Source organism: Lepidochelys kempii, chromosome 15 (genome assembly GCF_965140265.1).
Source record: "Lepidochelys kempii isolate rLepKem1 chromosome 15, rLepKem1.hap2, whole genome shotgun sequence".
NCBI classification, from domain to species: Eukaryota; Metazoa; Chordata; order Testudines; family Cheloniidae; genus Lepidochelys; species Lepidochelys kempii.
In genome coordinates, this window is record NC_133270.1 from 8,618,875 (window position 1) to 8,646,014 (window position 27,140).

A 27,140-nucleotide genomic window follows, 5' to 3' on the forward strand; every position below is an offset into this window, starting at 1 on the left:
GCATATGGCACAGCAGGTGCAAAATTACCATATGTCACAACAGGATGTGGAACTGCCAAATCCAGACACAACTCAATCATTCAGTGTTTAAGTTAGGTATCTTTTGAGATGGTATCTACCCCAATGGTATCTGGCCTTCGGTTTGTAGTACTGGGTACAAGGCCAAAGATCAGCTGTCCTATTGGATCCCGAGTTAGTCTTGGTTCCTAACACTTTGCGGTTCTCTTTACTGCCCCCACTATGGCTGATGCCTAAAAGGACGTCCCTCTGCAAAGGACCATGCTTGGCTTTGGTAGGGGAAAACATTTGCAAAGACAAATTGATGGATAGTCACCCTATAGCACAAGCTAATGGTGCCCCAACAGACTGAGCTCAGGGCTGGGAGAGGGGTCAGGAACTCCTGAGTTCTCACACTGACTTCTGCTCTCATCCTGCGATCAGACCTGCATGGGCAGATCTCTGCTATAACGTGGAGCCCTGTGGCTGTGCATAGGCACAGGAATCTGCTTGCATGGATCAGACTGAGGCCTTGGGCAAGTCACTTAACCACTCTCTGTCTCACTCCATTTGTAAAAGGGGGGTAATATTGTGTATGTAGCTTGCAGGGGTGTTGTGAGAATGGGTTAACATTTACACAGCATCGGGGGGGAGAAAAGGTAAATTATTGTTAAAATGCTAAGTACTGTCACCATGATTGCAGCTTCAATTTTATTTGCGGGGAGGGGGCGGGGTATCTTTTATAATATATTCTGAACCCTAAAACACAACCTTGGATTCAAAAATGTATATAAACAAAGGGCTGCCATGAGTTACAAAGAAGATGTTTGTAATCAGAACAGTCCTTGTGGTTTAGAGAGTCACCAAAGCTCCTGAATGGAATTACTTTCTTGAAGCTCACGAGTCTGTCAGCCCATCTGTGTACTCTCTGTATAATGTAGTTTCAGCCATATTAGTAGGCAATTTGTGGTTTTCCCAACTCTCTCTCTCTCTAATTATGAAAATATTCAGTAAAAGAATGTCAGATGGAATGGCTGTTTGAAATGCTGAGATCCTCTTCTTGCTATTGACTCTTATCCAGCCCTTCATCCTTCTGAGGTATAGGACAAAGACATGCACAGTAAACTGTAATCTTCAGGATCAGTCTTTACAAACCAAGGTCCTCTCTGGGTTTTGTAGATATCAAAATCCTTTGGTACTCTTTAATAGTACAGGCATCTGCTTGTGTATTCTAGCCAAAATATTCTTCTCTCCTCATTGGTTTGTCACTTAGCTCCACCTTTGAGCTGGCTGCATTTCAGCCTTGAGATGTATATGGGGGGGGGGGAATATGTGTATCTTTATGTGTATATATATAATCTTGTGAAATGCTTTGGGAGGAAAGGTTCTATGTAAAGTATTTATTTTGACCCTGCTCCTGCATCTTACAATATGCAGATGGACTCCTTTGCCTGCACCTAGCCCCACTGACTTCCCTGTATGTGCATCCGTCGGCTCACGTGTTGTAAGTTGGAGGACCAGGATTTTTTAATGTAATGGATAAAGTCTGTATTTGATACAATTTGCATGGCCTTTTGCTTTTTGGCCAAAGAAATGTTTATTCTGTTTCCATGTGTGGCCTTAGGAATAAAGAATGAGGGATGAGGAATATGGCAACAAAGGCAAAATGAGCAGAAAAAATTTTGAAGTTAAATCTTTTTTTTTCTTCTATAGCTTCCCACGAAGTATAGGCTACACGTCAAACAAGCTTAGGATACTTGAGGGAGAGTTGGGAAATATCACCAGAATAAAGGTATGTCTTTACTAGGGTGGATTGAGTTAAATCAAAGTGATTTAAGTCAACAAGCAGAATGATTATTTAAGAAAAATAGTTTCATGGACTCCAACTTGCTGCCTGAAAGAGAATAAAAAATAAATAAAACCTCATCCCAATTCTGTGAAAGGCTATTATAGCCAAGAGTCTAAGGTTATTATAATCTCTGTGCTTATTCTTCTCCTACGCCAGACCCTAGTTTATTAAATAACTTGACAGTGCCCAAAAGATTATCTGATCTTTCATATATGCACATATTTAAGGGAAGCCTGGAAAGTTTGCTAGTGTGAATTATGTGATTTACCAGGGATGCACTATGTAGCAAAAAATAAAACTGTGTTGTCCTGATATGACTGCATTTTTCATAAAATATTACTTTTTTCCCCCCTCTCCTGTTGTGCTTTACATTGCCCTGAAAACTCCTTCAGAAGAAGAGGAGGAAAAGATCTTATTCCTAGACAGAAAACAGCCAATTTGTATGTCACAACTAGGGTTACTGTCGGTTGTCCTGGAGTCCCTTCTCAGGTCATCTCATCGTAGGATTCTAAAGTCCCTGTGACTTTCAACTTTGTTACTGGTGCTATAGAATGTGATCTGGCTCCTTCCTGCCCCGACTGGAGAGCTGTTTCTGTGCGCTACCGAATGTCAGCGGAATACCTTTCAAGAGTTGTTTTTTGCTAGTGTGCCAAAAAAACTGATACACTGCTGAACCACTGTTCAGAGAAGCAGGTGATTTTTGCTAACCATGTCACTGGGTGAATGGGTGTCACAGCTCTCTGACCCTCTGGGCCTTTGTTACTAGTCCCGCTGGGGATTGCTGATCTGCAACGTTAATGTTGAGTGTGCTGTGTTTCAAGGTGTTAAGGAAAATGCAGAGACGGCACAGCAGCAACACTGATAGCCTTCCTCCGGAAAGGTAAGTCTTCTTTCCTCTCATGTTTCTTCCACATTCCTCTCCAATAGGCAATATTCTGATTAATTTGTTTGGTGTATCTCATACCTTTTTAGAAGGTAAAAGCTTCAGGGTTAACGGAAGATATTCCTTCTTTATCTATAACATGGCAAAGCTTGCTGATACATTGGGAGGTAGTTGATGTTTCATAGAAAAGTGAAACCATTTGTCATGACCCAGTGCAGAATATCAGATCAGATGACCCCGTGGGCCAATCCACTATTGCAAATCCTACGCCATGGTTCCTACAGTTTGTTTATTAAAGAGACATGGTCAACATAGTTTAGGCCCAACATTTAGTTTTGTATACATACAGTTAAACATTTTTCAAATTCGGCCTAGCTCAAACTCCTGATAACCAAATTTCAGATAAGCCAGAGTTATGTCCATCAAGATTTTACTGACTGAGGCTCTACTTTTGTGGAAGTTCTAAACTCCATAAAAGAACTTTAGGCTATTGTCCTGTGGGGATCCTAAGTGCTGAAGATTTGGAAGTAAACTCTGCAGGATTGATTTCAGAGTAACAGCCGTGTTAGTCTGTATTCGCAAAAAGAAAAGGAGTACTTGTGGCACCTTAGAGACTAACCAATTTATTTGAGCATGAGCTTTCGTGAGCTACAGCTCACTTCATCGGATGCATACCGTGAAAACTGCAGCAGACTTTATATACACACAGAGATCATAAAACAATACCTCCTCCCACCCCACTGTCCTGCTGGTAATAGCTTATCTAAAGTGATCATCAAGTTGGGCCATTTCCAGAACAAATCCAGGTTCTCTCACCCTCCACCCCCCCACACACAAACTCACTCTCCTGCTGGTAATAGCCCATCCAAAGTGACAACTCTTTACACAACGTGCATGATAATCAAGGTGGGCCATTTCCTGCACAAATCCAGGTTCTCTCACCCCCCTCCAAAAAACCCACACACAAACTCACTCTCCTGCTGGTAATAGCTCATCCAAAGTGACCACTCTCCCTACAATGTGCATGATAATCAAGGTGGGCCATTTCCAGCACAAATCCAGGTTTTCTCACCCCCCCCACCCCCATACACACACGTGTATTATCATGCACATTGTAGGGAGAGTGGTAATCAAGGTGGGCCATTTCCAGCACAAATCCAGGTTTTCTCACCCCCCCACCCCCATACACAGTGTGTATATGGGGGTGGGGGGGGTGAGAAAACCTGGATTTGTGCTGGAAATGGCCCACCTTGATTACCACTCTCCCTACAATGTGCATGATAATCATGCACATTGTAGGGAGAGTGGTCACTTTGGATGAGCTATTACCAGCAGGATAGTGAGTTTGTGTGTGGGTATTTTGGAGGGGGGTGAGGGGGTGAGAGAACCTGGATTTGTGCAGGAAATGGCCCACCTTGATTATCATGCACGTTGTGTAGAGAGTTGTCACTTTGGATGGGCTATTACCAGCAGGAGAGTGAGTTTGTGTGTGGGGGGGTGGAGGGTGAGAGAACCTGGATTTGTGCTGGAAATGGCCCAACTTGATGATCACTTTAGATAAGCTATTACCAGCAGGACAGTGGGGTGGGAGGAGGTATTGTTTTATGGTCTCTGTGTGTATATAAAGTCTGCTGCAGTTTCCACGGTATGCATCCGATGAAGTGAGCTGTAGCTCACGAAAGCTCATGCTCAGATAAATTGGTTAGTCTCTAAGGTGCCACAAGTACTCCTTTTCTTTCTGTAGGATTGGAGGTCCTCTACAGCTATGTTCTTGAAATGTTCTTGTGGAACTCCTTAAGAACTTACCTGCAACTCCTTGGAGCTTAGGTGCTTCAGTAGACTGAAACTCCCGGTTAGCACAACCCCAAATTTTATGAAGATTTTGGATGGTCCCTGAGACCTTCTTTAAACCAGGGTTTATCCCTTTGTACATGGTTAGATAAAGGTATGCCTCCTCTATTTTTAATCTTTTTTTATATCTTCAGTGAACACAGGTTTATTGTGGTGGTGGTTTTCAATGTTAAATTTTTCTTGAGCTAGTGCATAAGAATGGGAAATGAAATTAATCAGAAACAAAAGTGAAACTAACCAGTCTCATTTTTCTGTGAAGTTGAGGGAAATGTCTGTGAAGTGAAATGTGAAGCAAAAGATCCTGACCACTTATGGAATACTTAATGATCATAATACTTTTCACAAGAGCAGGTTAAATCTGGTCTCCTGGTCAAATTCTGACAGGAGAGTAACTTTTCTTTTAGAAATACATGGCCTGTCTCTTCTGCACTTGTTAAATTATTTTCATGTTCTTGGCCAACCTCTAGTTTTGTCACCTCACACTTCCCATGATCCTACCTGGCATATAGTCTGGTGTGTGGGCTGAGCACTGGAACAGAGGTTTTGGGAGCTGAGTGGTTAATAGGATGTTGCATGGGCCTTCTGACATGAGGTGAGGCTTGCCCCCAGTCAGTAAAAAATGTGTAAAGCACTTTGGGATTGATTAGCATGAAAGGTGCTGTACAAATTCAGGATTTGTATCATTATCAAATACAAAAAGTAAGCAATGTAAAGTAAACTGGACTTTAAAAACTTTCATTTTTAATACAATCAAATATTTTCACTAACTTTCACTAACTAATGGGCAAGGGTTATTTAAATATATATATATGTATATATAGAAATACTGGTCCCATTGAAGTCAGTGGCAAAGCTCCTATTGACTTCAGGAGAGCCAAGATTTCACCCATAATGTTTACCTTCACAGTATCCCTTTTTAACTAGTGGCTAGTTAACCTCTTCCCTGCTGGAGGAATAATCATGAGTCTTAATAGCATTGTTCCAAACAACATCAGTGTACTTGATTGGCATATGGAGCTGCCCCAGCTATGTTATATTGTCGATGTTTATGTTTTTGGAGATAAATACAGAATTGCTACTGGTGTCCCACCCTGATTCAAGGCATTAAGTGTGTCATCCAGTATGTATCTGGTTAATTCTGAACCATAGAAAAAGGTACAGTATCTGGTTGCTTTGAGTCTTTGCGGGTGCCTGCACAGAGACTCTGGGAGTGGGGTGTGACTATGAAAAGCCTTGTTTAGAGCTCGCTTAGTGGGAAAGTGCCCAAGAGGGAGCTGGAGCTGGTTCCAGAGCAAGATGAAAGGCAAAGCTGTGTGCCAAGTAAGAGGTCTAGGGAGCGTTATGGGCTCGGGGGGGAGAGATGGGCTACGGGAAGGTGTGGGCACTGTATGCGCCTGTGTAATCTCAGCTCGTGATCACTGTTTCTAAAATTGGAGGCTTCCAGGGATTAGGATCCGGAGAGACTGTAGCGCTGCACTGAGTGTCTATTTGTGGGTTCAACCTATTGCTGATCTTTGTATTTATTCTTTACTCTCTCTGTCAGTGTTTATAAGTGTTTACTTTGCACTGGGCATTTTCTTCGCTAGCGACTTGCTTTGGGAATTGTCTCCTCTGTCACATGGGGTCAGACCTTCCATGCATTCACTGTAGAGCCATGCCACTGAGCACAGACAAACAGAGCATATTTTCCTTTGACATGTGGCATTAGGATGAAATAATGAGATTCCTGAACTTCTTCTTGGAAACTCTCTGTAGGGTGGGCTGTATCCCCAGCACAGGAAGGGACAAATGCTGTGCTGAAGTCTGTTTCAGACCCTTGTCTCAGGGCATAATTTATCAGTGAAACATGAAATTTATGTGCACCACCAAAACAAATGCAGGTGGATAGTCTCTTCCCTTAAATCCCCTGTTGGGTCATGTGACAGGGAAGTTGCTCTTTCTGGCTTTTCTACCCCATTGTGAAGGGGCAGACTCACCCCTGCGGCGCCTCCTGCTGGTCGTTGGGAATTAGCTCTTTTCCAGCCTGGAGCACCCTCTGCAGGCTGGTGATCCACACAGCTCTGGCCCCTGTGTCCCTCACAGACCCTGGTGCCCCTTTCTCTGGGGTTCTGCCCCCTGGCAGTACCCCCACACTCTGCCTCTGGGTCTCCCCTTCCTGGGGAATCCCCAACCCACTGTTCCCACCTTGCCTCAGTCTGGGCTAGTGCCAGTCATCACCAAGCTGTTGCTCCCTGGGGCAGACGGCAGTGTAAAGGCCACTCATCATAGGCAAGGGTGTTCGGACCCACTGTCTTCCTCTGCCTTGGACTAGGCCCTACAGCCTGGGGAGTTGCCGCCTGGAGCGCCCCGCTCAGCCTGCTCCTTCCCCAGCACTGCGCCACCCTCAGACCCCTGTCAGGCAGGCAGCCAGGCCCTGCTCTCTCCCAGCCTGGAGAGAGACTCCTTGGGCCTCTGGCTCACAGCCTTTTTATACAGGCCAGCTGGGGCCTGATTGGGGTGTGGCCCAGCTGCGGCTGCTTCCCCAATCAGCCAGCCACAGCCCTCTCCAGAGCTGCTTTTAACCTCTTCTATTTTAGGAGTGGGGTAGCCTACACCCATGTTGTTGTCATTTGGCTTTCCCTCCAGACAGTGCCAGGATGGCAGTTGGTCACCCTTAAATAAAGTGGGAAGAGCCTGGCAAGTGGAGCTGTTAGGTCATTTATTTGGGATGACACAGTTAATTCACTCGTGGGTAGTGTGGCCATCTCAGATTCGTACCGATAAAAAATGTACACCACCGCCCACGGTGTTTTGCATACACTATGTGTTTACTATCAAAACCATTTTAGAGATGATGTACAGTTTTGAATTGGCCGGTAACTGAGCTGTTTTTGGGAACCCTCCAACACTGATTTAAAAAGCCAGCGAGGAGCTCAGGAACTTTATGACCCATACGGGGGTGGGGGAAGCAACAGTATTTGACCAGCACCATTGAACTGCCTAACGACTCCAGCCATGCCAAGGTGAATCGAATCCAGCCTCGGTGCTCTGGAGAATCAGGAGGATGCTTTTCCCAGTGCACAGCTGGTTGTTTGATGGTTCCTGCTGTGGGGTCTCTCTCCCCATTGCAGAAGCCGGAGTCAGACGGTCAGTTCTGAGACCAGCGTGGAGGAAGGTGGAGTTTTCGAAGGTTTGAAGTCCGAAACTCCCTCACCCCAGCAGCTCTTCTCGGGGCTGGCAGGCATCCCATCTGGTACCATCCCAACTACCCCATTCCAGTCAGGTTTGGTCCTGGGTTCCTCAGCAGGAGGCGGGGATGTGTTCATTCAGATGCCAGCCCCAAGGGAAGAAGGGTCCAGCCGAACAGAAGGAGCTCCATTCCACCACCGGCAGCAGCCCCATCACTATCACCATGGCCACCATCGGGGATCCTCTCTGCTGCACATGGCTAGTGGAGACCGACACGGACACGCAGAAGACAATCCTGAGGACCAGCCTGGGACTCCTGCCCCTGCCCTCTCGGAGCTGAAGGCTGTGATCTGCTGGCTCCAGAAGGGGCTTCCCTTCATCCTGATACTCCTGGCTAAAGTTTGTTTCCAGCATAAGCTTGGTAAGCAGCCAACTCGCCATTTTGATTTGGTTCCAAGGTTGAGAGAGGGTGATTCAGCAACTGTGTCCTGCCGCAGTGTCTGCTGTGTTCATCTCTGTAAGAATTCTTAGAGGTAGCAAATTCAGTGGGTAAAGGGGACCTAGGCGGTCAGGGGTGAAGCTACCTGTCTTTAGGCATCTTGACTTTTCTTCCCCTTTAATGTCATTACTAGCTGTTACAGCTGTGTGAGGTCCATGTTTTATGTCCTGTCCTGCCATGTGGCAGACTCTTGTTTTGTTCCTTGTCTTGGTCTCTCTCCCTGCCCCTCTCCATTCTCACTCAGACCTCTCCAGGGGACAGATGGGATGGGAATGCTTACAGCAGCCTCTGCTGGTCAGATCTTGTGTAGTACTGAAAGTCTCAGAAGGGATTCAAATTGTGCTTGGCTGGAAGGATGGTAGCTGGGAGATGGGATCTGATGGGATCACCAGTTAAACTTTACAACTGAGATTTTCAAAGCTGCCTAAAGGATTCAGGCACCCAGTTTCCTTTAATTTGAATGGGAATTGGGCATCCAGATCCCTTAGTGGGTCACAACATAGCGTTGCCAGTGCACCTCAGTCTTGATCTGCAGAACCAGCTGCTATTCCAGTCTTCTCTCCTTCCCTAGCTCTGTTCGTGCAACTCAGGCATGCTCTGCAGTGCCTTTGCTATTGTGTTCCTGGGTCTCTCTTGAACAGAGGCTGCCATTTCTTCAGTATTGTATTAGACTGGGTGGCAGCTTGTGCTTCTGGGCATATACGCACTGGAAATGGCCATGACACATTCACGTTAATTTGGCTTGTGATCTGAACCCCGCTCTCCAGAGCTTAGCAGCCAGTGTGTTAGCATCCCCCACTATATCCAGCAGTTACAGGTGTGGTGTTTGTTTGTTTGTTTGCTTTAAACCTAAAACTTTGAGTATAAAATAATTTAACAATGTGAATACTGCCTCCCCAGCTCAACAGCCCTTTGATGCGTGTCTTTCCTTGCAGGGATTGCTGTGTGCATTGGTATGGCCAGCACATTTGCATATGCTAACTCAACTCTCCGAGAACAGGTCTCTTTGAAGGTGGGTACGGTATCTTGCTCTATGGTGTTCCTGAGACATTGCTCTTAATATGCAACATAATGCTGATGCCAGATCTTGTCTTGCACTTTGTGGATGAAACCATGAATGTGCACAGATTTTTTTTACATATATGAACACTCTGTTCCCTCCCTGCCCCACACAGCCTCCCTGTCTTGCTGGAAGCCTGGTATAGTGATTAGAGAATGAAAAATCAGAACTGGTTTCTATTCCTGGCCCTGTCACTGATTTGCAGTGCAACTTCAAGCAACAGCTATGTGCCCCAGTTTGCCTATATGTAACAATGGATAATAATGCCCCTTTCACCAGGATGTGGTGAGGCTTAATTCATTAATGCTTACAGAGAGCCTGTAGATTTTCAGACGAAAGATGCTATAGAAGTATTACTTATTAATATACTTGGTGTTCTGGTTACATCTTAAATAAACCAATTGGCTTCTTCAGGTATCATGTTTTATAGTCTCATTGGGATATCTCAACAGCATGGCAGTGCCAGGTTGGGGCTGCATTTTCATATAGCTGATATGTGAGTGGCATAAATATATAATTATGCACATGTGGTAATGAAATAAATGTGACAAAATGCAGACTGATGGGATAAATTGCTCAATTAGGTATTAATTATCTCTGTCTTGCACATTTGACTGCCAAACCTTACCCTGCCCATTAATACGTTAGCTTGAAGACTCAATCTAGCATTCCTCTGAACAGCTTCACAGAGCCACATTTTTACTAAATAAACCTGCCCGAAAAATTCTTTCTCATTTTCCCTCCCAAATGGGGAATTTCCTTCTCAAAATTACGCTGGTCCAAGGCTCAGAAGAGGCAACCTTCAGACCTTCACACGTGCTGAGTTTAGGATCTAATATTCTGTCATTCATTCCCATCTTCACAGATATAGAATTTACGCTACTGTTGGTTCTTTCATCTGTTCGGTTGTTTCTTGCTTATATCACATGCTCTGAAACCACCCTGCATCCAAACACTGTCCATTCATGCTCTATGCAGTATGTTCTAGGTATGATAATGGTCTAAAAGAGTCTAGGTAATATATTGTTTTGAAAGCTACATGTTTAGATGTGATAGGTCCAGTTATCAAATGTGTCCCCTGATAAGGCCATCTAGATCCTGCTTATGGAAGCTCAGACCTATGGTACAGCATATCTGCTCCTACTTATCAAGCTGAGTGTAAGCATGTAGGATTTGGATGTCCTGTTGAGGCACCCACCTTTGAAAACTGGGTTATGTGGGTCTGACTCTCCATTTCTGCCAGTGTAATTCCCTTGATTTCAATGGAGTAACTGTGCTTGATAAAGTAAACGAGAGCAGATTCTGGTCCTGTTTATCTATGTCTGTACCTTGCTGCCTATTTTTATGTCTCACTCCCATGTAAATAACTAATTACTGAATGCTCAGAAGTGTGTGTTTGTCCCCTGGGTTGGTCTCACATTTTTCAGCAGTTAAAGGCTTTGTGCACAATATGCATGTTCCCTTTAGACTTTTGAATATGTCTTGTCTGCCTCTTGTTTGTGCTCAGGAGAAGAGGTCGGTGCTGATTGTCTTCTGGATCCTGGCCTTCCTTCTGGGGAATACCTTATACTTGCTTTACACTTTCAGCTCCCAGCAGCTATACAACAGGTGGGCATGTGGTAACTCCTGCCTGGTGGAAACAGGCAGTAATTGCCAGGGTGGAACAGAGGGTGCCCACCTTCTCTCACACTTTTATGAGATGAAAGTGTAGTTCCATGGAATCTGCCATCTCTGCTACAGTAAATGGAGGGAAAGCATGCGGGTCACTTTTTGCCCATGGAAGCTGGAATTTTCTATCATGGTGTAATTGAGATATAGAGAGCCTGAGTGCTGGAACCAGATGATAATACTGACATTCATTTTCCCTTCCCAAAATGGCTTCTTTCCATTGCTATGTATCAGGCTTTTACTCTGTTACTAAAGATGGACTTGAGTAGTAACATTTAGATTTGGATCCAGAGCCAAATGTTCCCAGCATTTGGGGGTGTTTGGATCCGGTGCAAATAGGGGCCAGTCTCCAAATTTAGTTATGGAGCTCAACTTTTCCGAAGCTGAGGGTTTTGGTTGGGGTCAATCTCTTGTTACAGTGACAAAGGAAGAATTAAATGCTAAAAATAGGAGAAGCTATTGGAGTTAGGCTAAGCAAGTGTAACTAGGATAAATGGGGTGAAATGATGCAAGGGCAAATTTAGGCCAAACGTTAAGAAAATTGGTCTGACAGTGAGATCTGTACCCCTGTGGAATAATTTCCCAAGGGAAGTTTTGGGAGTCCCACTGACAGTGTTGATTGAGACTTGGAACTGTATATATTAAAGAAATCATTGGATTATGCATTGTATTGAACAGTCTTGCATCAGATGAGCAACAATAGCTTAGATGACATCACAGGTAGAGTGTTTCTATTTTTAATTGTGATAAGGCAGCGGTAATAGAACCATCTCTTCCCTGGAAAAAATGCACATTGACTGGTAGAACGTTTGTACGCTCAGAACCATGGCACCCATCTGAATTTGCTTTATTAAACCAAATTTGTCATTAGCAGTTATTAGAAATACCTGTGTCTTTAACTGTTGCTTGGAGAAAAATGAGTTTCATTTGACCCCGACACTCTGAATTATTTTATTTTAAAAAAATATGACTCTCATCTGGGATTCTGCCTGGGTGTTTGGAGTGAAGGGGCTGCTGTAGTATGAATCAGACTGGAAGCAGACGAGTGAAGGGACATGGTAGGGAAAGTTGCAGTTCAGAGGCTCTGGAGGGAAGGATTGGGTCAGAGTGGAACAGGAGAAACAGGTTGAGAGAATGTGCTGGAAAGGCTGCCATAGTGGGCAGCTGGGAAACAGAAGGCAGCAAGGAGGCTGCTGGGAGGCTCTGAGCAGCAGCGGGGGTGAGATGGGGTGTGGGGGATCTGATGAGGATGATGATCGGGGTATGGGGCAGCTGGAAGGTGAGATGGAGGTGTGGGGGAGCTGATGAGGCCAGGCAGATTTGGAAAGGAACAGCAGAGGTGGGCTGGGAGAGGGGCAGGTTAGTTCAAAGAGTTTCAGCAAAACAGGAATATTGTGCCCCTTTCTTTGGGGAGTGGTGTGTTGATGTGAAAGGGTTAAATATATTGAAAAGGCTGACAAAGAGTTCCACACCAAGGCCTGATCCGCCAAGCAGCCCCATGCAGAGTCCCCTGGACTTCAGCAGTGCTCCGTGTGGATGGAGAGGTCTGTCTATGTGGAGACCCTGGCAGCACTGGGGCCCGGAGTCCTGCACAGGCTTGTGAGGTTAGAAATTGCCATTTGCTTTTTGTTCCTTTCAGTTATTTTTCATTTCCTGATTTTGCTGCTGTTTTTGTGTATTTATTTTCCTAGCCCACAATAATATTTAAGTCTCTGATTTTGTTTCTGTTTTTAGGGTTTAATTTTACCTGTTGTGCTGTGCCAGAGTTGTGAGTATTTTAATTTCATGCTCAGGCTTTTTGTTTTGGGTTTTTCTTGTTAAGTTTTTGCTTTTCACATGAGAGAGCTTGGTGGACAGTAATAGCAACAAGAAGCCCCTTGTGGCTGCTGAAGAAGGTCCTGATTTAATTGGTACCCCATGCAGTGATATCCTGAAATACTGGTACCCTAGGCTCCTCCTACCTAAGGGAGCAAATATTCAACTCAGTGTCCAGCCCCAGTTGCTGAACGGGGGGTGGCAGGAGGAGGAAAAAGAGAGGCATCTTTCTGCTGCTCTGTGAAGGCTGTTCTAGCCCATGGCTGAAGTAGACTTGCACATTCCCTAATGTGTCCCCAACGCATGTGAGGGGCTTAATCAGATCATGTGTGCCGCAGTGGATACTCTGACCCTACCCCACCCATGCCCCGCTCCTTCCTGTTCAGTGTGAGCTGCTGGGCTGAATGCCGCACATGGAGCATGTACACCTTGAACAGCCGCCTGGAATCCAGCCTTCTGTCGCTCTGCAGCAGAACCATGCTGGTTTCTGCGGCCCCAGGATCCTTTGCAGCTGCAGGGTCTGCATGCTGAGCCCTGCTGGGTCACTGCTCTCCACCTCCCATTAGTTTGTCTTTGCTGGAATCTGTGACCGAGCTTGGATTCCACTTTCTATAGGTTTGGAATACATGCGCTTCAATCGGCGATGCTGATTCACAGAGCTCAGCTCTTAGTCGGCCTCAGAAGTTTGTGAGGCACTGTCTCAGTGCAATTACCCCGTGCTGAACGGCCCTGAGCGTTCTATGTCTAATGCGATGCTACCCTTGTCACATGCCTGCCCTGCATACCCAGCCAGCTTGGTGCTGTGGAGAATACTGTACCTGCAGTAGTTCTGCTTTTGCCAGAATGTGCTTTTGTGGGGCTTCAAGACTGGTCTACAGAGCACGGTGCTCTTGGATTGGCCTGTGCTGTTCCGACTGAGGAATGGCAACGACCCACAGCGCGGCTCTGAACTGCAGTGGAGTGCATGGTTCAGAGCATTCCCCAGTGTAAAGATGGAGAGATGTAGGTGGCTTTTCCTTCAGGAATAGGATGGAGGGGGAAAACTTGGAGACCAGAGCTGCTGATATTGGGAACACCCCCCTGGAGGGAAGTTTCTTATATCGGCCTGGAGTGCAGGGGGTTAATTTCCACCATAGGCTTTGTGGATGACTATGTTCCCTTTATTGAAAATGGGCAAGTCTGAAGCCGTTGACGTCAGTGGGGCTGGATAAGAGCAGGCCTGGGTCAAAGGCCCGGAGGGACTATGGGACTAACCTGCTGACCTTACTCCTGTTACACTTGCTCTTAAGAACCTGTGCTCACGTTTGGTGGAGTCCCTGGGCCCATTCTTTGTACTGGAGCTTTGATGAAGGGCAGATGATGTGCCATTCATTAATGTTTGGGTCTTGCTGTCCTGCTTTTCAGCCTGATATTTCTGAAACCCAACCTGGAGAGCCTGGATTTCTTTGACCTGATGTGGACTGTGGGGATCACGGACTTTGTGCTGAAGTATCTCACCATCTCTTTGAAATGCCTGGTCGTTGCCCTGCCTAAAATCATTCTGGCTGTCAAGTCAAAGGTAAAGGACTCCGCTTTCTTCCTGGTCCTTGTCTGATGGGAGCCACACAATGAAACTATGCCTCTGAGGTTAGATACAGATTCTGCTTGGTCCTTGCCTGGGTGTGCAAAGGCAATGGAGTCTCCATTTTCCCAAACCCTTGCATGATTTGTGCAAGGACCAGACAGATTTTCACTCCTATGTTCAAGGTAGGGTGAGGGCTGCTGGCTCCCTCCCTCCCAGAACTGCATATTGCTCCAAAAAGGGAAGGGGGGAGGTGGGGCTATAGCCAACAACAATGGGTGAGAGTGAAGCACTGCCCCTTGCTACAGGCTGTGGGCAGTTTGCACTATGTAGCCTTTTGTGAAGAACCCCCCCCCCCCCTTCCTCCCACTGCTGGAAAAACAGTAGATTAAAGTGATAAAAATTGCATGCTTTGTGGAAGACAAGCATCCGTATCCTTGTAACTGATAACACCTTAAATTATTAAAATGGAATTTTAAAAATCTGATTTACCATGTATGTAGTAGAACTGGTCACAATTTTTCAAATATCAACATTTTGATGAAAATGTGATGTTAGGGAAGAAAACATCCTGGAAAGTTTTGGTAAAATTTTTGCACCATTTTTCCTGGGTTATTTTTCTGACTGACTGTAGAACTGATAGAAACTTCTCTGTTATATGTACTTATTAATTGATACAATCTCTCTCCCTTCCCTCACCATTCTTGTTTTTTACCCTGAATTCTATCATCACTCATTGTGTACAATGAAACTAAACAGGCCAGTGTCACTTCATGTTTAGAATCCATTTCATTTTATGGACTTGGTTTCCTGATGTGCATGCGGGATCTCAGTGCTCTTGCATTTGAGTTCTTATGGCAGGTGAATGTTTGTTTAAAAAAAGTAGTTTCTAATTTTGGGCACTGAACCTGAGATCTCTGCCCCCCACCCCCCGGGGGGCCGGTGGGGGCTGATCTTCAGAGATGCTGGTATTCTTCCTTCTGAGCCAGTACTTATCCAATCCCCCAGCATGTTTAGGGTACATTATGCTGCTGTGATTCTTGGATGAGATGTGAAACTCTGGTTCTGAGCTCTTGTGTTCACTGCAGACCTGTAACACTCTTTTTATTTTATAGTTTTACAAGAATAGATGTGTTAACCCCAGTGTTCTGGGAACATTCCAGCTTAAATAATTACTTTATATCACCCTAAAGGTTTGTCTGCACACAGGTTAAAGCAGCACAACACCTCCTTCCTGTGTGGATGCAGTTATGTGGGTCTGAAGGTGACTTATATGGGTATAGCTTATTCTTGTAAGGGAAGGGGGAAAGCTATATTGGCACCTTTGCACCCAAAGCAGGTGCAGTACCCATTTAACTATTTCAGTAGAAAATTGCATCCCTAACTGAACCTATTCCATCGATACTGAAACTGTGTGTAGACTAGGTCTCAGTGTATGATGGTTTTTCACTTCCTGTCCTAAACAGTTGTGTAAAGTTCCTGTTCACTATTAGAGCTGTCATGTTCTCTTTGCCCCCACCCCCAACCCGTCACCAGTGATGGATGTGTTAAGTAGAGCTTGTGGATCAGTTAAATTTTGTAAGGAGACACTTTGGTGGCCTTTGGAATGAAAGACACTATATAAATGCAAGATATTACTATCATCATCCCTCACTGAAAGTCTCAGGCAAAGCACTTAAAGGGAATTTTTAAAGCAGGAATAGTTATGCTTACAAATAAGATGGGTGGCAGGGGAGTTGAGCTGTTTGTTCCTGTGCACCAGGGGTACTTGAGATGGTTATTAATTTATCTCTGGCGATTGTCCAGTTCTTTTTTTTTCTATTATTGTTATTATTTTATTTTGGGAGATTAATGTGCTGGGTCAGAGCATAATCCAGCTTGCAAAAAAAGTGATGTGAATAGTCATCCCAAGATAAATTGCTGCACTGGAAAAGGTTCACAGCCTTTGCTTGCTAGTCTGAGAGCTATCCCAAGTACTCATTAATCCTTGTCCGGGGAGAAGAAAGAGACTGGGTCTTTATTTGCAGCTACAGTGGGAGGCTGGTAAGATCACATCTGTCAAGGGCCTATAATGGCTTGCAGCACAGATGCTTCATTTTTAATACCTTTTTCTGCACAGTGATATTTCTCCAATTTTTTTTCGTCCATTTTTGTCTTGAGATGTTGTTGATGGTTTCTCTGTCCCTTGACATCTGAGGCTCTGTTGCTATCACTTAATCATGGGTTTGCGCGCACACACACATACACTGTTCTCTCTGCATCCGTCAAACCATTTGGGGCTGTGATCTGTTCTGATCTCGAAAACTAAGCAGGATCAGACCTGAATGGGAGACCTCGAAGAAAAACCCAGCACACTGCAGGAAGTGCTATTAGTGATGGAGTCGAGCAGGTTTTGCTGAGATGATGCCCCAGCTTAGTTTTAGGGCGCACTGAGATGCTGGAAGCCCCACTGGCAGAGGAGAACCCAAGCTCTCGTCCACTTAAGAGTAGTGAAGATCCTAAGGTTTCAGAGTAACAGCCGTGTTAGTCTGTATTCGCAAAAAGAACAGGAGGACTTGTGGCACCTTAGAGACTAACCAATTTATTTGAGCATAAGCTTTCGTGAGCTACAGCTCACTTCATTGGATGCATACTGTGGAAACTGCAGAAGACGTTATATACACAGAGACCATGAAACAATACCTTAATAATATTAAAATATTATTAAAATAATAATTGTTTCATGGTCTCTGTGTATATAACGTCTTCTGCAGTTTCCACAGTATGCATCCGATGAAGTGAGCTGTAGCTCACAAAAGCTTATGCTCAAATAAATTGGTTAGTCTCTAAGGTGCCACAAGTCCTCCTTTTCTTTTTGAAGATCCTAAGATGCATCAACCTTGAGGTATGTCTACACTGCAGCTGAAAGCATGCCTCCCAGCCTGGGTAGAGAGCTCAAGCAAAGCTTGTATGTCTACCACACCAAAAATGGATGTTGCAACACAGGCTGCCTGCCTGAATACAAGCCCGTCCATAGAATCATAGAATATCAGGGTTGGAAGGGACCTCAGGAGGTCATCTAGTCCAACCCCCTGCTCAAAAGCAGGACCAATCCCCAATTAAATCATCCCAGCCAGGGCTTTGTCAAGCCTGACCTTAAAAACCTCAAAGGAAGGAGATTCCACCACCTCCCTAGGCAACGCATTCCAGTGTTTCACCACCCTCCTAGTGAAAAAGTTTTTCCTAATATCCACCCTAAACCTCCCCCACTGCAACTTGAGACCATTACTCCTTGTTCTGTCATCTTCTACCACTGAGAATAGTCTAGAACAATCCTCTCTGGAACCACCTCTCAGGTAGTTGAAAGCACCTATCAAATCCCCCCTCATTCTTCTCTTCTGCAGACTAAATAATCTCAGTTCCCTCAGCCTCTCCTCATAAGTCATGTGTTCCAGACCCCTAATCATTTTTGTTGCCCTCCGCTGGACTCTTTCCAATTTATCCACATCCTTCTTGTAGTGTGGGGCCCAAAACTGGACACACTACTCCAGATGAGGCCTCACCAATGTCGAATAGAGGGGGACGATTACGTCCCTCGATCTGCTCGCTATGCCCCTACTTATACATCCCAAAATGCCATTGGCCTTCTTGGCAACAAGGGCACACTGCTGACTCATATCCAGCTTCTCGTCCACTGTCACCCCTAGGTCCTTTTCCGCAGAACTGCTGCCTAGCCATTCGGTCCCTAGTCTGTAGCTGTACATTGGGTTCTTCCGTCCTAAGTGCAGGACCCTGCACTTATCCTTATTGAACCTCATCAGATTTCTTTTGGCCCAGTCCTCCAATTTGTCTAGCTCCCTCTGTATCCTATCCCTGCCCTCCAGTGTATCTACCACTCCTCCCAGTTTAGTATCATCCGCAAATTTGCTGAGAGTGCAATCCACACCATCCTCCAGATCATTTATGAAGATATTGAACAAAACCGGCCCCAGGACCGACCCCTGGGGCACTCCACTTGACACCGGCTGCCAACTAGACATGGAGCCATTGATCACTACTCGTTGAGCCCGACAATCTAGCCAACTTTCTACCCACCTTATAGTGCATTCATCCAGCCCGTACTTCTTTAACTTGCTGACAAGAATACTGCGGGAGACTGTGTCAAAAGCTTTGCTAAAGTCAAGAAACAATACATCCACTGCTTTCCCTTCATCCACAGAACCAGTAATCTCATCATAGAAGGCGATTAGATTAGTCAGGCATGACCTTCCCTTGGTGAATCCATGCTGACTGTTCCTGATCACTTTCCTCTCATGTAAGTACTTCAGGATTGATTCTTTGAGGACCTGCTCCATGATTTTTCCGGGGACTGAAGTGAGGCTGAGGCCTGTAGTTCCCAGGATCCACCTTCTTCCCTTTTTTAAAGATTGGCACTACATTAGCCTTTTTCCAGTCATCCGGGACTTCCCTCGTTCGCCACGAGTTTTCAAAGATAATGGCCAATGGCTCTGCAATCACAGCCGCCAGTTCCTTTAGCACTCTCGGATGCAACTCGTCCGGCCCCATGGACTTGTGCATGTCCAGCTTTTCTAAATAGTCCCTAACCACCTCTTTCTCCACAGAGGGCTGGCCATCTATTCCCCATGTTGTGATGCCCAGCGCAGCAGTCTGGGAGCTGACCTTGTTCGTGAAGACAGAGGCAAAAAAAGCATTGAGTACATTAGCTTTTTCCACATCCTCTGTCACTAGGTTGCCTCCCTCATTCATTAAGGGGCCCACACTTTCCTTGGCTTTCTTCTTGTTGCCAACATACCTGAAGAAACCCTTCTTGTTACTCTTAACATCTCTCGCTAGCTGCAGCTCCAGGTGCGATTTGGCCCTCCTGATTTCATTCCTACATGCCCGAGCAATATTTTTATACTCTTCCCTGGTCATATGTCCAACCTTCCACTTCTAGTAAGCTTCTTTTTTATGTTTAAGATCCGCTAGGATTTCACCGTTAAGCCAAGCTGGTCGCCTGCCATATTTACTATTCTTTCGACACATCGGGATGGTTTGTCCCTGTAACCTCAACAGGGATTCCTTGAAATACAGCCAGCTCTCCTGGACTCCTTTCCCCTTCATGTTAGTCCCCCAGGGGATCCTACCCATCCGTTCCCTGAGGGAGTCGAAGTCTGCTTTCCTGAAGTCCAGGGTCCGTATCCTGCTGCTTACCTTTCTTCCCTGTGTCAGGATCCTGAACTCGACCAACTCATGGTCACTGCCTCCCAGATTCCCATCCACTTTTGCTTCCCCTACTAATTCTTCCCGGTTTGTGAGCAGCAGGTCAAGAAAAGCTCCCCCCCAGTTGGCTCCTCTAGCACTTGCACCAGGAAATTGTCCCCTACGCTTTCCAAAAACTTCCTGGATTGTCTGTGCACCGCTGTATTGCTCTCCCAGCAGATATCAGGAAAATTAAAGTCACCCCTGAGAACCAGGGCGTGCGATCTAGTAGCTAGTGGATCTAGTAGTGCAATCCCCAGGGTCCACGTTTGAGTGGCTAGCCTGTGCCACAATGTCCATGCTGCTATTTTTAGCATACTAGCTCAAGTGAACCTAGAAAGTGTCTCTCTCCCCAGGCTGGGAGGCATGCTCCCATTTGCAGTGTAGACATACTCTTTGTGTTTTGGCCAAAATCCATTCAAGGTATTTACAGTCTGACAGCTCCTCTTGCAATGTCAGCCAGATAGGGTATTCTTCACTTTCTGCCCAAAATTATAATTATGGCATTGCTGTTTGCAGTTTAAACAGCTGCTGCTTTCCATTTCCAGTGGTCTCAAGTTGCAGTAGGGGAGGTCTAGGTTGGATTTAGGAAACACTATTTCACTAGGAGGGTGGTGAAGCCCTGGAATGCGTTACCTAGGGAGGTGGCGGAATCTCCTTCCTTAGAAGTTTTTAAGGCCCGGCTTGACAAAGCCCTGGCTGGGATGATTTAGTTGAGGATTGGTCCTGCTTTGAGCAGGGGGTGGGACTAGATGACCTCCTGAGGTCCCTTCCAATCCTGATATTCTATGAGTCTGTGATTTCATTGACGGGGGAGGTGAGTCTTATCTATATGTGGCTAATGTAGCAAAATGCTTTGGGATCCTTCAAGGTGAAAGCTACCAGAGGAATGTCCACTTAAAATCAGAGTGGAGAGATGGATGCTTATTTCAGCTGCCATGAGATAATGCTGGTGCTACTGGATTCTTCTTCCTGATCAAAGCAGTGGTTTCCAGCTGCCAGGCCTAGGAGCAGGAGTGGAAAACCTCATGCCACCAGTGAAAGAGATGATATATTTCAACACCATGGAGAAGGAAGGGGGTGGGCCGGGATTTTCTCCTGTGTTTGCTGGCAGTGCCTCTCTGGTGTTCGGCAATGGTTATAGTGAAACTTGGTAATTGGGGCCTAATGTACAGGCTTTTATCTTTCTCAGTTTGACTTCAGACCAGTCACTTTCAGATTAGTCCCATCCTTCTGAGTCCAAAACTACTCTGGCTCTTCTGGCCACGCCTCAAGATTTTCCTACCCTTCATCAAAGTTCCCAGGCTTTTCTGAACATTATGTGGCTTTCTCTAATGCTCTCATTCTCCTCTTTCTCTTGGGCATGTTGAAAATCCTTGGGTTGGAAGGGAGACGAGGAATAGAGGTTGATAAGAGGTATGGAGTAGTAGTCTGATCCAGGCCAGGAACCCAGGAATTCCTGAGTTCTAATCTCATCTCTGACACTGCGTCCTTTGATAAGTCACTTACAAGTTTTCAAAAGGGGATTCTGTCCTGAGTGGCCGACTTTATATAGCTCAGCCCTGACTTTCAGAGGTGCTGAATACCTACCATTGGGACTACTCACAAGGGCACAGACTTGGTGCATGCATAAATCTTTTCAGGACCAGGACCCAAATCACAATGGGCCATATTAAACGCCCTGGACATTTGGGAGTATTTGGGTCCAGATCTTTAAAAGGAGTGATAAGTATTTCATTAAAGTGCTTTAAAACAATTGAGCCCTTGGATTTTTTTCCCCTTGTATTTATTTTCTCCCCTCTAAATGGAGCTTCTGGTTTCCATGATTCTCCTGGGGAAGATGGATAATACGAAACAGGACCAGGAAAGCCCTTTTGCCATGAAGAAAAGTTGCCCCCATCAATTGTTAAAAAGCCTCCAGCAAACAAGATTCCTTGGATGGAAGTTTGTCCCTAGTAGAAGCCTGGTTCCTTTCTCTCTTACCTCACGCATTTTTGCATCTTTCTCTCTTTTTTTTGTTTGTTCCCCTTTATTCCATTCCCTGGAAGAGCAGCAAAGATTGTTTAATAGCCACATGGGAAGGGGATGGGGGAGTCTCACATGCACCTGGGATTTTCTAAACTGCAATCTTCAGTAAGCGTGTCTCTTCTATTTATTTACTTTTAATTCCACACCCACCAAGCTGTCGTTCCTTAGCAGTGAAGATGAAAAGCTGCCATTTATAGATGTACAACAATGGAGGCCTTCACAGGCCACATGGCTCCTACAGTTTAATTTACTTTAATTCATTTTATATTGAACCAAATGATATTTGTTGGTTTTTTTTTTTTTAATGGAGAGCTTTCAGCATGTGGGGTGGCAGCCAAGCCCCACTCCTGTGGAAATTAGGAACCCAGCTGCTATTTAAATTTCTGCTCTGCTCCACTGGGCTTTTTTAGGTGGAAAAAGAGGCCTTTTTAACATTGTGGGTAATTTACATTCTGTCATTATAGGCCTGATCCTGCTCCCATTAAAATGCTCTACTGGCTTCAAAGGTGAAGGGTTGGACCCTGTGCCTGAAATTGCCACCCTTCCACTGCTCCATTCAGTTCAGTCTCCCTTTACTCGCTTCCTCCCCGCCTCACGGCATCACCATAGTTTGTCTCATCATCTGTGGCTTCAGCGTTGGCCTAGACGCAGTGTGGGAGACACAGGAGGGTTCTTTTGTGTAACTCACATTCCATGACTAAGTTTTTCCCAATCCTCTGCTATAGTGTGACTGAAAAACAATGGTTTGTTCCGATAGCGGTGCTAGCCAAAGGTGTCCGTTCCTCTCCCGTCCTTGATGACACTTGAATCTGCAAAGGAAGAGATGACTCACACATTCACATGTCGCAGTCCGTTGCTGGTAACAAACTATGCCTTGATCACCACAAAGCCAAGTGGTTATGGTGCTTAGTGGTATCTGACAGGTTTCAGAGTAGCAGCCGTGTTAGTCGGTATTCGCAAAAAGAAAAGGAGGACTTGTGGCACCTTAAAGACTAACAAATTTATTTGAGCATAAGCTTTCGTGAGCTACAGCTCACTTCATCGGATGCATTCAGTGAATAAACATGGGGAAACAGTTTTACTTTGTGTAATGACCCATCCACTCCCAGTCTCTATTCAAGCCTAAGTTAATTGTATCCAGTTTGCAAATTAATTCCAATTCAGCAGTCTCTCGTTGGGGCCTAATCACATCAGCCACACTATCAGAGGCTCGTTCATCTGCACATATGCCAATGTGATATATGCCATCATTTGCCAGGAATGACCCTCTGCCATGTACATTGGTCAAACTGGACAGTCTCTACGTAAAAGAATAAATGGACACAAATCAGACGTCAAGAATTATAACATTCAAAAACCAGTCGGAGAACACTTTGATCTCTTTGGTCCCTCGATTACAGACCTAAAAGTTGCAATTCTTCAACAAAAAAACTTCAAAAACAGACTCCAACGAGAGACTGCTGAATTGGAATTAATTTGCAAACTGGATACAGTTAACTTAGGCTTGAATAGAGACTGGGAGTGGATGGGTCATTACACAAAGTAAAACTATTTCCCCATGTTTATTCCCCACCCCACACCCCCCACTGTTCCTCAGATGTTCTTGTCAACTGCTGGAAATGGCCCACCTTGATTATCACTACAAAAGGTTCCCCCCCATCCCACCCCACCCCCGCTCTCCTGCTGGTAATAGCTCACCTTAAGTGATCACTCTGGTTACAGTGTGTATGGTAACACCCATTGTTTCATGTTCTCTATGTATATAAATCTCCCCACTGTATTTTCCACTGAATGCATCCGATGAAGTGAGCTGTAGCTAACGATAGCTTATGCTCAAATAAATTTGTTAGTCTCTGAGGTGCCACAAGTCCTCCTTTTCTTTTAGTGGTATCTGAGTGCCTCACAGTCTTTAATGTCTTTACCTTCGTAATGCCCCGTGAGGTAGGGTCGTAGCAGCATTTTCAGAGGTGGCCACTGATTTTGGGTACCTTAGTTTTTTGACTTGCCAACTTGAGAGATCTGGGACCTGATCTTCAGAAGTGCTGAGCACCTTCAACTCCCAGTGACTAGGCAGAGGTCCAATGGGAGTTGCTCACGTTTACTGAAATTGAAAAAAGAAAACCCCTTTTAAATTATTCATAGTTAGCTGCAGTGAATTTTCACCTGCCTTTACATATTGGCAACAGTCTTTTCTTTTCTTTTTTCATTCTATCCAACCTGTTTCCTTCCTTGTGCTGGCAAAGTAACCAAAAGCCCTCTCCCTTAGAGCCTATCTCCCTGCTGTCCTGTGGTCTGAAAGCCAGCAGGTTTCTCTTAGAGATTTCTTCAGCATCCTCTTAGAATCATAGAATCATAGAATCATAGAATATCAGGGTTGGAAGGGACCCCAGAAGGTCATCTAGTCCAACCCCCTGCTCAAAGCAGGACCAATTCCCAGTTAAATAATCCCAGCCAGGGCTTTGTCAAGCCTGACCTTAAAAACCTCTAAGGAAGGAGATTCTACCACCTCCCTAGGTAACGCATTCCAGTGTTTCACCACCCTCTTAGTGAAAAAGTTTTTCCTAATATCCAATCTAAACCTCCCCCACTGCAACTCTTCTTTTAGGATATGTCCTAACAATGCTGGCAACTGGGCAAGGGTGACTCAGAACTTCTCCAGGGAATCAATCACACGCAATTTACAGTTGTCTCATTGCCACGCACACCCACCCACCGTTAAAAGAACATTAAGGTTGCAACGTCAAGCGCTCAAAAGTTAGGAAATACCAGAGTTAATGTTGCCCCTACAGCCTCAATTTGGCCCATTTGCGCATATGTGTTATGCAAGTCTTTAACTACATGAGCACCATGCTGTTTTCTCCACAGGACCCCTCACATTCAATGCACTGGCTCAGCCTGCTCTGGGAATGAATCAGGGTTGTGTAGTGAAGGACACTTTTCTCTGTAGGTCCTCTGCTTCATTTCTTGCAGAAGTTGGAGGTGTATAGTGAATGAGGTGAGGATGGCTTCATGGTTAAGGCAGCTGAATGCCACCCTGGAGCACTGGATTCTCTCTCTGCCTCTGCCACAGAGTGCCTGTGCAATGCTGGGCAAGTCACTTGAACAGACTTTCCGCAGGAGGTCAGTAAGAGTGTGTTCCTCGTTTTCAGGGTGCCTGGTTTGAGACTCTATGGGCTGATTTGCTGAAATGCTGAGCACTCACAGCTGCAACTCAAGTCAGGAGCTGCGGTTTGAACAGATAAAGTGCTATATAATGGGAAGCACTCAGAAACATTGGGTGCTAGGTCTCTCAAACTGGGCACCCAAAATTAGTGGATACTTCTGATCTTAGTCTCTCTGTGCCTCAGTTCTGCATCTGTAAAATGGGGATAGCACCTTCTTACCTCTCTCTGGGGTGTTGTGAAAATAAATTAATGTTTGTGACGCATTCAGATACTATGGGGATGAGAGCCATAGAAAAGCCTGTGCGGAAATTAATTCTGGCTTCAGAGCAGGGTTTAAACACTGTGCAGTAAATGAGGCCTGAGATCATGCATGGAATGACATGAAGACAAAATATTGAATAATTGTTCATTAAATGAGCACCATCCATCCTGTGCACTGAATGAAGCAGAGGGCTTGTGAGGAAAAAAGTATGTGATCATATAATTAAGACTGTATCATAAAGCATACACACATGGGGTCTGAATTAAGGTTGTACAGGCAACCTTAATTCTGGCATTTCCTAACTTCTCACAGTGTAACCTTCATAATATTTTCCCCTAGTTTTGTGTGTAATTTCCTCTGTTTGCGGGAGGCGGGGAGATAGAAAAAGGAAAGTGAAAAAAGAAATTCCATCATGTCTTATCACCTTTCGATCTACCACACAGATCTCTGCCAGTTGAGCTATTGGAATAACTGAGAGCAGTAGTAGGCTGTCATCCACTATGTGGACCAGCACCAGAGGGAAATGAAACACATACTTTGCTAGTGAGTTTCACAGGTAATTGCTGACAGTAGAGGAATGGTGAGACTTTGGGATCTTGGGTTCCATTCCAGACTCTGGAAAAGACTATTCTCTAGTGGTCACAGACCCTTCTGTCCCCTCCAATTTTTCACTGTCCTAGTCCTATCTCTTCCCCATCACTGACTCCCCATTCCATTCTCAGTCTCCACTCCTCAAGCTTTTTATCCCAGATCCTATTTCCTTTTCCAACCAGTTCTAGTCACTGCCCCACTTCAGCTCCCTGTCCCAATTTCTCTTTCTCTCCTTGTCCCCTTCCCTCAACTTTTCTCTACATTCTATCCATGCACTTTCCTCCTCCTCCATACTGGACACCAGCCAGGAGTCAGTGAGAGCACAGGAGAGACAGAAGCTCTGCTCATAGTTCTGGTTCCTTGCCCCACCCTGTCCTGGAGCAGGTGAGAGCTGCAGTTTCAGGAGCCTCCTCAGCCCCTGCAGCCCTGGGCTGGAGCATGCTCATCTGCTCTGTTGGGATGGCACATGTGCAATCCAGTCACACGAAGGAGCAGTGGGAGGCTGGCGAATGCTTGGTGTGGACAGAATCCTCAGGTTTTAGGTGACGCTCTAACAAGTCTCTAAGAAGCATGTATGAAGGGAGATTTTTTTCAAAGGCTAATAGTTTGGCCACATTTGTGAAGATGGTGATGGGAATAGCAAAAGGCATATCCTGACAGAGGCCACTCCTTGGTCCCTGCTCTGAAGTGTAGGGGTGCTGGACCTTCTTAGGGAAAGGGTTGCATTATGACTGATTTATTTTTAACACTGGCGAAGCAATGGACTTTTCCCTCACCTCATTATCAGAAATAGCTGAAACTTACAAATTAATTAAATAAATAACATAAAGCCTGAGGAGGACACGTGGCATGGAAAACTTCAGCCCACATGGTTAAAGTTCAGCAAAGTTTTATAAGCAACTGGAAACAGGGTCTTAGAATGGGACATGTCAGCCAACCTTAATAATAGGCAGCACTCACAAAGATGCCTGTAATGAGTTATGGACATCAGAAATGCTAAATTTTTCAGCTGAGGGTAAAGGAAACTATATACCTGGTAAAAGAGAAGGACCTTACTTCTTTCCTGGCTCATATCTCTGCCAGTGTTTTATTGCTATTCTGAGATTTTTCCTAAATTTAAAAAGAGGCCATGTCACAGACAAATGTCCTGGAGGGTTGAGACTTGGTGTACTTGATGGGTACAGGCTCTGTACTCCATGCTCCCAGAAGGCAATGCTTTTAATTTTGTTGGGGCAACATTTCATAGGGCACTCTTTCCTTTTATGAAATCTCATTTCGCTATCTATGTAGCTGCACCCGTCCTGGCTGTGACAATAGTGTATCCGATTGCAGGGTTCTCTTGGATGGTCATTCTGGTGGTGGTGAGTCATCTAGGATGGTGCATACCCATTTCATGCTGGTAGCTGGGGCTGTTAACACATCTCCAGGCTGCTGAGAAGTCCTCCAGTTACCAGTAAAAGCCTGTGGGAAGTGCTAGCCTAGGGGACGTGACTGAGTTGGAAT

The 27,140-nt window shown here is 45.2% G+C and overlaps 1 protein-coding gene across 5 annotated transcripts in view; it reads left to right on the forward strand.

The window, feature by feature from the left end:
• Nucleotides 1–27,140, forward strand: part of RNFT2 (ring finger protein, transmembrane 2) — a 40,812-nt gene that overhangs the window by 911 nt on the left and 12,761 nt on the right. For 2 of the 5 annotated variants that reach the window (XM_073313258.1, XM_073313257.1), the window contains exons 2-7: nt 1,711–1,789; nt 2,239–2,726; nt 7,691–8,169; nt 9,183–9,259; nt 10,815–10,915; nt 14,195–14,348. In XM_073313258.1, the coding sequence (XP_073169359.1) occupies nt 2,644–2,726; nt 7,691–8,169; nt 9,183–9,259; nt 10,815–10,915; nt 14,195–14,348 (894 nt within the window). In that variant the 5' untranslated portion in view covers nt 1,711–1,789; nt 2,239–2,643. The remainder of the gene's footprint in view (nt 1–1,710; nt 1,790–2,238; nt 2,727–7,690; nt 8,170–9,182; nt 9,260–10,814; nt 10,916–14,194; nt 14,349–27,140) is intronic. The other 3 variants (XM_073313260.1, XM_073313261.1, XM_073313259.1) reach the window with 3 other exon arrangements.